At 37.9% G+C, this 13,321-nt stretch overlaps 1 protein-coding gene across 8 annotated transcripts in view; it reads left to right on the top strand.

Annotated features, from left to right (window-relative positions):
* Window positions 1–11,725, top strand: part of RIC1 (RIC1 homolog, RAB6A GEF complex partner 1) — a 49,175-nt gene extending 37,450 nt beyond the window's left edge. For 4 of the 8 annotated variants that reach the window (XM_018070360.2, XM_018070361.2, XM_018070359.2 and 1 more), the window contains 10 exons: window positions 141–279; window positions 2,156–2,272; window positions 3,141–3,869; window positions 4,190–4,348; window positions 4,460–4,593; window positions 5,605–5,891; window positions 6,684–6,878; window positions 8,702–8,891; window positions 9,020–9,208; window positions 9,486–11,725. In XM_018070360.2, coding sequence (XP_017925849.1) covers window positions 141–279; window positions 2,156–2,272; window positions 3,141–3,869; window positions 4,190–4,348; window positions 4,460–4,593; window positions 5,605–5,891; window positions 6,684–6,878; window positions 8,702–8,891; window positions 9,020–9,208; window positions 9,486–9,795 — 2,449 coding nt within the window. In that variant the 3' untranslated portion in view covers window positions 9,796–11,725. Of the gene's footprint in view, window positions 1–140; window positions 280–2,155; window positions 2,273–3,140; window positions 3,870–4,189; window positions 4,349–4,459; window positions 4,594–5,604; window positions 5,892–6,683; window positions 6,879–8,675; window positions 8,892–9,019; window positions 9,209–9,485 lie in introns of those variants that run through there. The other 4 variants (XM_018070362.2, XM_018070364.2, XM_008921634.3 and 1 more) reach the window with 4 other exon arrangements.
* The last annotated feature ends 1,596 nt before the right edge of the window (window positions 11,726–13,321 follow it).

Here is a 13,321-nt window from a genome sequence, read left to right as displayed (position 1 = left end):
TGATTCCTGATTGAAGAAACATCATTTTAGTCTGTAGAATAAACTGTTTACTGGGGTTAAGTTGCTTATTTACTTCAGGATAGTAACTTTATGTTAAATACTATTGTAAAATATCTAAATGTTCTCATCTTTCCTTTCAGTCTTAACCCTACTGCCAGTATCCAAGTTCTTCAGGAAGTGTCCATGTCTCGGTACATTCCTCATCCTTTTCTTGTAGTGTCTGTTACATTGACATCAGTGAGGACAGAGACTGGCATAACCTTGAAGATGCCTCAGCAGGTAACAGGTTTCAAAATTTGGTAGAATTGGTGCCTGGATTTGTTAACTTACTCCTCAAGGGTTACCTGGCTTATAAATGAATCAGTGGTTCTTTTATATGGTAAAGTCCAGAACGTTTTTTCTGATGCTTATTATACAGACATTTTATGTGTGAATTGGGGGCGAGGGGATGGAAAAAGAAGTAAGAGTTTGGATTTTATTTCATACCTTCTCTTGTTATCTTTATCTTATCTAAATTTGGGGCCAAATCTTGGAGGACAAATTTAATTTAACTATGTCAAGGTTATGTTGCTCTGTTGTGTATTAAAAATTGAAAACCAGAGCAATCTGTATCATTAGGAATTACCTTTCTTGCAGCAGCATGTCTATTACTCAAAGAATAAATAGAAAAAAGGAAAAGATGGCATATGACCATATAAGGTTACTTTTAGGCAATTTCCTACTACGCTAAAATAAAGTAAGATAATATCCCCCGCTAGTTATGTCAGGAGATAGGTCAACAGCCAAACAATAACTTAGGGTGTGAAGGTGAAGCCCTGTCTTAACTCCAAAAATTAGTCAGGCCACTGAGAACATAGTGCAAAGAGAACTGGGATTTTTGCTGTCTGGGCTGTAAGCAAATTAGGCTTAACCAAGTAGCTGCAGTAAGAAGTGTATTTTTTTGTGAGAGCAGCTACCTTAAGATGGCTGAGAAGTTGTGTTGTCTGTGAGGCACGCTGGGAAACGTGGTGGTGCATAATTTTCTCCACATCCCAAAGGCACTGGCAGATACGAAAGTGGTGGCACAGATGTGAAGTCTGAAGGTTTGTGGTTCCTTCCTTCAGTTCCTTCTAATTTAGGGTCCTACAGTGCTGAACATGTGTCCAGAGACTTTGATATGGTCTTAGACATGGGCATGAAAAGCAACATACTTGTGGTTTTCTAGTCCATCTTAACCATGAGACAGCATCTGTATTCCTGAATTACCTGACCTCTCGTGTTTCCTAATTTTGAGAAAAAGCTACTGAAACCTTTTACAGCATAAATATAACAGTAATATTTAAACTTTGTTTCAGACTGAAGAGATACTACTTCTTTCTTCCTTTCTAACAAAGAAGGAAATTAAATTCTGTTGATCCTCTTGATCAAAATATAAATATTATTCTTAGTACTAAATATGACCCTGCACTGTAGACAAAGCAATGTGTCTGACTTTGTGGAGTGTGTCAGCCTTTTCTGTGTTTTTACCTATTCCTTGACCCCTAATGCTTCAAATTTACCATACAGATCCTCTATCCACATATTTTAAAACTAAGCTTAATGCACGTCATGGCAATAGCTCCAGTGACTTGATTTAAAATTAACAGGAGACAGTTCTGAAATAAATCTTCAGAAAGAATACTTTGCTTTCTTGATATACCTAACTAGAAGGATTTTTCTCTAGCTGCAGCTAAATAAAAGTTCAAGATGCTGTGCAATTGTGGCTCAACTCTTTTTGGCTCAGCTCTTTTTGGGTTGTGTATCAGTGTTAGTCTTTGCAGTCAGATACTGGTAATCATATAGTTATGATACTGATAAGAATACAGAGCTTTATTTTTCTTAAAATGCTGGTGGCTTGCCTGTGCCAAGATACATAGTTGGAAAAAGTCCATATCAAACAAACACATGGAATGAGTCTGGTGAATAAGAAACCTTCCAGTTCCTTTGCACAAGAACTGCAGTACTTAGTTCTACCTGATTTTTCTGGGTCATCCTGTATTTAATTTGGTTGTTAGTCATTTCTGCAAGGTGGTGCAGTTAATTTACTCTTTTTATTCTGGGGTTTTATTGTGGTTATGAGTAAAATGATGCATTCAAAAAGCTTAAATAATGTGCATAATATTCTTTTTATCCATAGGCTTGCGAAGCTGAAAGTATTATGCTTAACTTAGCAGGACAACTCATCATGTTGCAAAGGGATCGATCTGGACCCCAGATACGGGATAAAGATAATAATCCTAATCAAAGAAAGCATGTGAGTAAATATACGTGGAATAGTGCATATAGCTTTAAAAGTGTCTGAAGAAGTTATGGAAGAGAGTGGTCCAGACATAAAGAAAATAGATCTATAATGCAGGGCAGTATCCACACTTAAAGACTGAATCATTAACTGGAAGTATATTACTATTCCATGGCTTTTTTTTTTCCCCCTCTAAGAATGTCTGACTAAACTATTTACCAGTTGTGTTCGCTGGTTATATTGCAGTGAAATAAACAAGTTTTAAGCATAAGGATCCTGTGCAAAATTTGGTATGCACCAATGACAGAAAATCTATGGTCTATCTAAAACTATTCCATATGTTTATGAAGCATTGTCATTTTTTGCAGAGTATGTTTACAGTGTTCCTGAAAACAACAACACTAGAAATTGATTACTGAATTTTTCAGTTCTTCTGTTCTGATGAAAACCAATTCTATGTGAAACAAGCACTTCAGGAAAGTGAAATCTGTAAAGTTCAGATGTAGATTTGTTTGCAGCTCAAACACTAGCAGATATGGTGTTTATAGTAATTTTGTCAGTTCTAGTTTGAACTTGTGGGCTCACTGAAGAAGCAGAGAGCACGTTTTTATTTTTCTCCTTTATTTTCACCTTTCTGCTTCCTGACTAAGTATTAAGGAGATTAAAAAAAGTCAAAGAAATGTCTTGAGTTAATGTAAGTAGTAAGTGGTGTTTTCTCAGATGCTAAGGTGCAGTTAAGAGATAAGCAGATTTGTTTCTTTTTTGTTAGAAGAAGAACATGTTTGAAGAGAGTAGTTCTTAGCTAAAAAATAGTTCTTGTGAAGAGGGTAAAAAAAAAGGAGTAATGAATAGTGATTTTATGTTTATTTTTCATTTTAAATAGCTGCCTTTTTGTGCTCCAGTTGTCCTAGCCCAGTCTGTTGAAAATGTATGGACTACTTGCAGGATTAACAAACAGAAACGCCACTTATTGGAGGCTCTGTGGCTCAGCTGTGGTGGGGCAGGTATGAAAGTCTGGCTTCCCCTGTTTCCCAGAGATCATCGAAAACCACATTCTTTTCTGTCAAGACGGATCATGCTGCCTTTCCACATCAACATATACCCATTGGCTGTTTTGTTTGAAGATGCCTTGGTTCTTGGTGCTGTTAATGACACTGTGCTCTATGACTGTTTATACACTCAAACCAGTGCTAGAGAACACTTGGAGGTTCTCTTTCCTTTCTCCATTGTTGAGAGAACCTCTCAGATCTACCTCCATCACATTTTACGCCAGCTCTTGGTTAGGAACCTCGGTGAACAAGCCTTGCTTTTGGCCCACTCCTGTGCCACATTACCATACTTTCCTCATGTACTAGAACTGATGCTTCATGAAGTGCTGGAAGAAGAAGCTACCTCGCGGGAACCCATTCCCGACCCTCTCCTTCCCACTGTGGCGAAGTTCATTACAGAGTTCCCCCTCTTCCTGCAGACAGTTGTTCATTGTGCTAGGAAGACAGAATATGCCCTGTGGAATTACCTTTTTGCTGCTGTTGGAAACCCTAAGGACTTATTTGAAGAGTGCTTAATGGCCCAGGACTTGGACACAGCTGCCTCTTACCTTATTATCCTACAGGTAATGGTACCTAATATATTGCAAGAGTGGTGATATTTACTAATATTGCAGTATTTTAAAAATGTCATACCAAAGTTGTGCATGTTCAGCACATTTTTAATTTAACAGTTTTCTGTTGATATTATGCCCTGTTATGAAGGAGGGAGGGGAAGATCATGTGATGTAAGTAGTTAGTTCAGTGTTTTAAAAAGGAAAATAGTAGCATGAAATTTGCTTTTTATAATCTTTGGTATACTTGAATGTGACTCCATGTGGCTTAATAGGACTTTTGTTGCTCTACAGCAAAAGTAAATAACTTAATTACACTTTGTTACTTGCAGAATATGGAAGTTCCAGCAGTTAGCAGACAACATGCTACTCTCCTATTTAATACTGCCTTAGAGCAGGGAAAGTGGGATCTTTGTCGTCATATGATTAGATTTCTTAAAGCCATTGGCTCTGGAGAAACAGAGACACCCCCAGCTACACCAACAACTCAGGTTTGTGATGAGAAAAGCAAATACTGTGCATCAAACCTTTTATGATTAATCTTGACATTACATAGCTTGTTTGCTCCTTTGACTGTGTTGTTTTAATTTTCTTGGTTTTAGGAACCTAGTTCAAGTAGTGGCTTTGAATTCTTCAGGCATCGCAGCATTAGTTTATCCCAGTCAGCAGAGAATCTCCATAGCAAGTTTAATTTGACAAAAACACTGAGTATGCCTTCTGGCCCATCTGGAAAAAGGTAATTGGTAGTAATGTCATCTCCTTCCCCACTTTGTTAGGTACTGTACTAACACTCTTACCAATTTAAGTTCTAGAAATACATCCATATCATAGAGTTAGATTTGTGATAGTCTCCTTCCACATCCTTTGCATTTGTGTTTTCACAGCTCTTGTAATGTTTGTGTCTCTCACAACATTCTTTGGAGAATATATTCTCACACATGTAAATACATGTGTGTGTATGTATACATACCCTGGTATGCTCGCTGACCAAAAGCATCTGAAACCACTGTATGCACGTGTAGTAATTTCAATAGCTAGTGAGATCACATGCCTCACACTTGAAGGCTCTGTTTTGCTGAAAGTTCACAGTTTGCGGTGTCATAGTTATCACAGTTGCGCTGTGCTGCTGTGCACATGTTGATCTATCAGTGTGTTGACAAGCTACAATAGAGCCTTTTACACCTTGGGGTGAACCACTCTAAAGCTGCTGTATACAGAATTGATATTTATAGGTATTATGGTTTAGAAGCAGCATTGAGCTGGGATTCATTATTATCTTTGTTTTGACTTTTTTCCCCAAAAAGACTTTTAAAACAATCTTAGTATAAATTCAAATACTCTTAGTCATTTTTCATAGAGAGTACTATCTTAAAAGGTTTGATAGGAAGGGTCCTAGACTAATATTTGACTAGTTCTCTAAACTTGTTTCTCAGAAGTTAGTTTGTAATGGTATCTGGCTTTTAGCTCTACTGCTTTACTTTTTTCTGCACTGCTAATAGTTTAATACTCAATAAACAGTGCTGCTGTTGTAACTTTTGTTCTTTATTTCACTGCGTGTTGAGGCAGTGGGATCTTTCAGAGAATATAAATAGCAAGGAATGATGAAAACTGCTTTTGCTATTAATATAGAAAGTCCCCCCCTGTTCTCTGCCCCCCATTCTGGTCACTTGATGTACTGTGGTTGTGGCAAACAGCCACAACGACTCGGTTTTATCAGTCTTGACGTGGTTCTGTGGTCTGTGTACAGGTGGAGCAAGGACAGTGACTGTGCTGAGAACATGTACATTGACATGATGCTGTGGCGGCACGCTCGGCGCCTGCTGGAAGAAATCAAGCTGAAAGACCTCGGCTGCTTTGCTGCACAGTTGGGCTTTGAGCTCATAGGCTGGCTGTGCAAGGAGAGAGCCAGAGCTGCCCATGTAGAGGATTTTGTGTTAGCTTTGAAAAAGCTACACAAGGATTTCCTTTGGCCATTTCCAGTCATACCAGCTTCGTCCATTAATTCACCTTTCAAGAATGGGAAGTACAAAACAGGTGCTGTAACATCTGACTTGATAAGGACTAGGTTTCCCTCCTGCAGTCCTTCATCTGTGAATCTGAATCTGTTCTGTCTCTGTTCAACCAAACAAAGAACAGGCTGAGGCTTGCCACCACAGCTTTCTCACAGAGGGTGTACTTTTTGAAGGGATTCTGTTTAGCACAGATGGTATCTCTTGTTGTGATGACTGTTTCTGTTGAAGTTTCCTACGTTCTCAAGTTTACTGAAGTGGGTATCACTTGTGCAGATGTTGAGTTGAACATGGAAATTGCTCCATGGAAATTCTGCTGCAGAAAATTACTAAAATCAATATTCTTATATAGTCTTTAGATGAGGTTTGTTTAGGTTTTTTTTAAATTAAAAATTGATGTTCCTAATATTTGAAATTTGCTTTATGCTGGAGGGTAAGAGCTTGGAAGACTTCGATGTAAACTTCCTTTGTGTTACTAGTCCCTCAGTTCACTGGCTTATCTCCTTATGGCAGAATTGACAATAGCTGCCAAGCCTTCCTCCTCTTAGAAGCACCATCCCTGTTGAGGTCTGTTGATGCTAACATTTTATCAGATGATACTCTTTCTATGCCAGTGCTCACATAAAAAACTGATCAGGAATTCTTGAAATACCTAAACTTGCTGCATTCCTTATTTTCTTGGTCCCCCAGCAAACTAATTGAATATTGACTTAGATACAAGTTTTAGCATCCTGAAATGCCAGGAAGTCTGTCCAAATTTCTATTTGGATAGCTACATGACTTTTCTATGGTCTGGTTTGTTTTTGGTTTTTTTTAGCCATAGGGGAGCAACTGCTAAAATCTCAGTCTGCAGACACTTTTGTAAACATGGAAATGGATACAGGGGTTTCAAACACACCTCGGAGTCGCAGCTGGCTTGGGACTGTCAGCTGCTCCCAGAGAGAGATTGACACTGTTTCATCCCATGGACCACACATGCAAGATGCATTCCTTTCTCCTTTGCTAAGTAAAGGTTAGTCACTCTTCCTTCTCTCTGCTCATTGGAAAAATGCACCTGGAATTATGTACTTAGGTTTTGACATTTGTGTGCCACTGCTGTATTGTTGCTTCTCAACTGCTGATAAGGAAAATTCAGGAAAAAAAAAAAGGGCTTGTTGAAAAGTAAACTGAAATTTTTACAATAGATAGTGGCCATGCCGTACAGCTTTAAGTACTTGAAGTAGAACATGAAACTGATATTTGCTGAAGTTCCTGTCTCTGGTGATAATTTGAAGTTCAGTATTTTTTCATTCTGGCTAGGAAGAGTGTTCTAAGAGGTCTTTTTATGTTTGTCTAACACACAGATCAGCTTCTTGCAGAGGTTAGCACTGCTCTAATTGCATGAACTTTGTGCTTTTGGAGTTCTTTAGAGTGCTATTAGACATATTATTTATTGAGGAAGTTTGAAAAACTAGAGACCTGTATAGTTTTATTTTTTCCTATGGTTGTGTTTAAATTGCTTTTCTAAAAGCTGAAATGTATGATCAGCTTATGAAAATACAAGGGGGAATTTTATTTTTCATGTATTTTTTCTGAACACAATCTGAGACAGGAAATGCTTGTCTGACCATTGATCTCATTTTTTTTTTACATTTTTTATACTCCCTCTTGTGTTTGAGCTTAGACCAACATTTTCAACAGTATCTAAGTCATGTCTTTTCCAGGGGACATGGAAAGACCTAATTGCTTCATGTGAATTACAGTATCCCCAAGATTCTAGAGCTTTCTATGAGATTCAGAGCATTTGGAGATCATCTCCATCTGCTTGGGCACTGTCTCACTCTATTTTCACTCCTGTTTCTCTTGTTCATTAATTCTAGGGACTGCAGGAATGCATTAGGTTTAAGTAAGTTTGTTGCAGAGCTCTGCAAAAAAGCACAACTAAAATGGGGAAAATGAGTATCTCTTTCTGTTGCACTGCATGTACTGCTGGTTTGCCACTATTGCTCTTTCTGTAAACAAGTATCTTATACTTTTCTGAGCTTGATGAAGGCCTTTGAGTTCAATGGACTTCAGTATGCATTTAGAAGCAGTTTTTTCTAAAGTGAAATAAAATTAATAGTCTTTAAAACATTGCAAGCTGAATTCTAATAATAATAATAATTTCACAAGTTACTAGTCCAGCAGTAGTATTCATGTGCAGGAAGCAAAATTAACTTCCTAAAAATTTTCTACAGAAAGATGCATCTGCTTTAATATGGAAATTGTTCTGAAGGGTAGGTGTCTTCATGACTCACCACTGTAATGATTTTAGCTTTGCAGTTGTTACTGTAACTTGAGAATTCTGTGGCTACAAGTGCTCTTCTTTATTAGAAACACTTATTTCTTTTTCTAATTAGTGCAAGTAAATATTTACATTACAAAGCCTTCAGAATTTTCAGGTTTTGTAAGAAGAAAAGAACTTGATATTGCAACTTCATTTTTAACAAAATTAAAGCTTAAGAAAGAAGAATCTTTAGACAGACTGTAACCTTTCCTACAGACTTAATTCTAGAACTGTAGTAGGCAAGAGGCTATCTCTCTGCTTTTATGATGATTGCCAACACATATTTAGGATCCCTTATTGATATTATTCTCCTGAATTATTTTTACTGGATAGAAGATCTACTGCATTCCTGCAGGAATAGTTCTACCATACAGTTTGACAAGAAGAATGCTGAAGTGGGATGGACAGTATGCCTGAAGTAACTGTGATACACCAAAAGCTTTACTGTTTGTCAGTTTGTATAGGAAGTAGTTCAGAAATTCTGAGTCTTACTAAAGTAAGTAGTTTCTTTTTTCCCTTATGTTTCTGAGTGTTTTTGATAGGTGATGAATGCAGCATTGGTTCAGCAACGGACCTGACTGAAACAAGTTCTATGGTGGATGGTGACTGGACCATGGTGGATGAAAACTTCTCCAGTCTAAGTTTAACACAGTCAGAGCTTGAACACCTCTCTCTAGAACTGGCCAGTAAAGGGCCGCACAAGTCACAGGTCCAGCTGCGGTAAGCAACTCGTGAGCATTTGAAACCTAGAATTGCTGGTAATGCAGCATTAGGAGAAAGAATCACACTGGGACTTTTGCTTTTGTCTTCAGAGTGGAAAAATAAGTAGGATGTTTTTTTCCATATAGGTACTTGCTCCATATCTTCATGGAAGCAGGATGTCTGGATTGGTGTGTTGTCATAGGCCTTATTCTCAGAGAATCTTCAGTTATCAACCAGGTTTTCAGTTTAATGCAGTCCGCTGATACTGATGGAGAAATCTGTCAGAATATCAAGACTGGCCTACATGCTGTTGACAAATGGGCTTCTACAGATTGGTAAGTATTACTTTCCACCTTCTTCTTCATTCCAGTTGTAGATAATTTGTTACCTAAAGAGGAACTTTCATCTCAGTCCTACCTGAAACATTCTGTCATCACAGTCACTTAATACAGTTGTAATTAAACCGGGAAAAGAACAAAACACAAACCACAACAAACCAACCAACCTTCCAACTTTTATTGTTTTATTAGTGTTGACTTTTTCCTATTTATTTAAAAGAGTTCCTGCTTTTCAGGCACGTAACAAAGGTACTAATTTCTAATTCACTCACAGTGCTCTCTCCCATTACCTTCCTAGCCCTGGGTACAAGCCATTTCTAAATATCATCAAACCACAGATCCAGAAACTAAATGAAATAGTAGAAGAGCAAGTACAGCCTGAAGCCTTCCAGCCAGTGAATCCTTCTAAGGTTCCTGAACAAGCAAACCCCAGAGCTGAGGAAAGCAGGACTTCATCTATCCATGGCACTAATCCTCAGTGTGATGCTGGCAACAGCAGTGCAAGCAGACATGAAGAGGACAAGGCTAAGACAGAGGATGAGGATTCATTCCAAGAAGGCAGTTATGACTGTGTTGTGTCTTAAATGGAAGATTAACAACTTCTCAAGTATCAGGTGTGAAAGGAAGCAAACCAGCTCTTAGATATGCTTCCATGTTTCGGATTTGAACTCTCTTTTGTTTTGTTTTGGTTTTTTGGGGTTTGTTTTGTTTGTTTTTTATTTCAATCTTTGAAATCTTTAGTGGGGATAACTAAACAGCAGTTTCATCTAATAATTTCAAAAGGAGGTAAATACGATTCTTTTTTGATGGAATCTTCAGACTGCAGCTTTACATTTTGATACTTTAAATAGTGTTGGAGAGACAGTGAATACATATGGAAACAGGTTCAGCTAATGTTCATCAGTACCTTTACATCACCGACAGGTTTTGAAGAAACTGCTTATATCTTGCTTGAGTTTAAAAGGCGAAGAGGGGATTAAATTTAAAAACTGTTATTCTTCGCAGCTTGCCTGCCTAGTAAATGTCTGATCAATGCAGTTCAGATTGGTTTGATACCGATATTTTGTATTAAAGGACTGTAAAATATATTGTATGTTTTTGTGAATAATCTTGTACAAATACTGAAGACTGTACCATATTTGGAGGTACCTATATGTATTGTGCATGTTTCTAGATGACTAGTAAAGTTAAAGCAGAGTTGCACTTCTTTCTGGATGACGCATACTTTACTGACCTAACATTGACACAAGGTGGCTTACCTTTTTTTTCACTGCCACTTACAGATCTTGTAGTTGGGTTAAGGGACTGCTGAAGGTTATTTATTTCATTGTAAATTCTTTTCTGAAAAATGGATTTTTTAAATGTAAATAATCATCATATACTCTTGCTATGGAAAACTAGTTTAACAGCTCATACTTAAACATTTTTCAAACATTTTATAATATGCATACTTCTAACTAAGACATATTTAACTTTCATACAATGTTATGGAAAGCTGGCTGCAGAAGTCTGTTGCTTTGAGGTACTTATTTTTTCTAGCTGCTGTCCCTATGTAATAACTACCTGTAACAGTATTAATTTAGATATTAGCTTGTTTGTACTGTGCAATCTGGACAAAAATGCAACATTACTCATTTTATATACAATAAACTAGTTTATTTTTTATAACATCACTTGATTACTGACATGGACCAAACTAGTCATCATAGGGTAGTTGCAGCATCTGTTGCTTTTCTAGTGTAGTTCCTAGATGCACATCCATTTAAACTCTGAAAATTAAGACTATTCACAATTAAGTTTTTAAAAAATTGTGGGTTTATCATCTTTATTTTCTTTGTAGATAAGATCAAGTGCTTTAAAATGTATAAATATTAAATTGTTGCTTTAGAATGGCTTTCCTAAGCCAGTACAACCAGTACAAGTGCAATAATTGCAAGTATTACTTGGAAAGCTGGAGCTTTTAGTGAATGCAACTTGAACTTCATTTTAAGAGTTGAAACTGATATTGAAATTAGAGAAAGGAAATCCATTTGAGTCCCAGCATTAAGCTTATTCTGCATTGTAGCTACTGGTTACAGATAATGTCATACCTACAAGCCTGTTGTGACCTGACATCAAAATCCATTGTTGTTTTAAGGGGATAATACTTAAAGCTTTTTTTATGATAAAAAACTTGCTTAATCTATGTTAAAAGAAATAAAAACTGTGCTTCAAGTTAATATTTTTCTGTGGTTCTGTGGTAATGATGTAAGTCAAGCCTATTCTGATCAGCTTGCTGCTGTTCAAGATCTGTACAAGTAAAACCATACATTAACTGATACTAACATTCTTAATATTCATATCTTATTACTATGCTACTGTTGTTTAGCAGGTAAATCTTTTTAGTTGTGAAATTTTAGAAGTTTGTACTTCTTTAAGTAGTAATTATCTCTATGCAAATCTTACGTGCTAATTTTGTATTTCAATTTCACTGCTGTTATACCTGTAATTAAAAAACAAATGTATTCAACTTTACTTGATGTTACTCCTGTGAAAAATATCTATTTTCCATTTACAGTAAATTACCAGAATTCAGGTAGGTCATTTTAGAGAGAAAAAGCTCTCAAAGAAACCACGTGATGAAGATTGTTTTGTACCCCTGTGACCTGTTTTTTACTGGATGAAGGAATCAAGCCTTTACCTTCTTAGTGCATCTTTGAAGTTACACCCTCCTTTTGCTTTGTAAAGAGGTGTACTGAGTTTAAGTGACAAGGGTGTGGTAGCAAGGGGGACTGCAAGAGCTGCCCCTGTGTCAGAGCCAGTTCCAACAGACCTGCCATGGGACACAGCTAAGCCTGTCAGCCAAGCTGGTGCCTCCCCTCTATAATGTATTTAACAAGGGGTAAAAAATGCTGTGGGAGATGAATGAGGAACAGTCCTGCAGGGAGCTAGGCCTATAAAGGAGCAGGAGGAGGTACTCCAGGTGCTGGAGCAGACATTCCCTGCAGCCTGTACAAGTTAATGCATGCATTAAATGTTAATACTAACACTCTTGCTATTAACATCTTACTACTATGCTGCTGTTCAGCAGTTACATCTTTTTAGAGCATGGTGAGGCAGGCTGTCCCCCTGCAACCCATGGTAGAACATGCTGGAGCAGATACCCACAGTGCAGCCTGGGGAGGACCCCACACAGAGCAGGTGGATGCATGAGCCCCGAAGGAAGCAGCAGCACTGTGAGCCCATGTGGGACCAGGTTTCTCGCAGGAACTGTTGCCCATGGGGGACCAATGCTGGAATAGTCAGTTCCTGAAGGACTGCCCAGCATAGGAGGATGGATAGCAGCTGATCAGAGACTATCCCATGAAGTGGACCCCGTGCTGGAGTAGGGCAACAGTGTGAGGAGGAAGGAAGCAGCAGAGGGGAAATGTTGCTGACCATGACCTGACCCTCAAGTGAACATCCCCCGTCCTTCTGCACCATTGTGGGAGAGGAGGTAGAAGAGTGAAGTTGGATCTGGGAAGAGAGAGGAGGTTGAGGGAAAGTGGTTTTATATGTGTTGCTATGCTACTTTATTTTTTATGGTAATAAATTAAGTTAATTTTCCCAAGGCCAGTTTATTTTGCCTGCTATGGGAATCAGTGAGTAACATCCCTGTCTTAACCCATGAGTTTTCTCATTTTCTCCTGGCCTGCTGAGGGAAGAGTGTCAGAGAGCAGTTTGGTGGGCACCCAGCCAGGGTTAACCTACCACAATAGGTTTATTCGTCTACAGATTTCCACTACTAAACATAAGAAAAATGGGCCATTTAACCAGTTGAAGGTCAACATTTCTTTATGGAATTCCAGCTTGTCACTCCTCTTGCTTTGCATATCCAGCTCACATGGCTGATGTAGGATTACCTCCTTTACCATTACCTCCTTCACCATTTGTGTATCATCAAGTTTTCTGGATCTGGTTCTCATCCTATGCAAAGCTAATTGCCTCAGAATAACAGCAACAATACTGAATCTTCCATGCTACCAATTTAAAAGATACTTTCCCGTAGGGCATACTTGCAAAACTGCTTGAATCAAGTCACATTTCTGAATATAATTTTTCACGATCACATTTGTCAACCCAAGTAAGCTA

This window comes from Manacus vitellinus, unplaced genomic scaffold (assembly GCF_001715985.3).
Source record: "Manacus vitellinus isolate BGI_N305 unplaced genomic scaffold, ASM171598v3 scaffold_18_pilon, whole genome shotgun sequence".
NCBI lineage: Eukaryota > Metazoa > Chordata > Aves > Passeriformes > Pipridae > Manacus > Manacus vitellinus.
The sequence above is the reverse complement of the archived record's forward strand: the minus strand, read 5'-3'. Positions and strand labels throughout refer to the sequence as shown.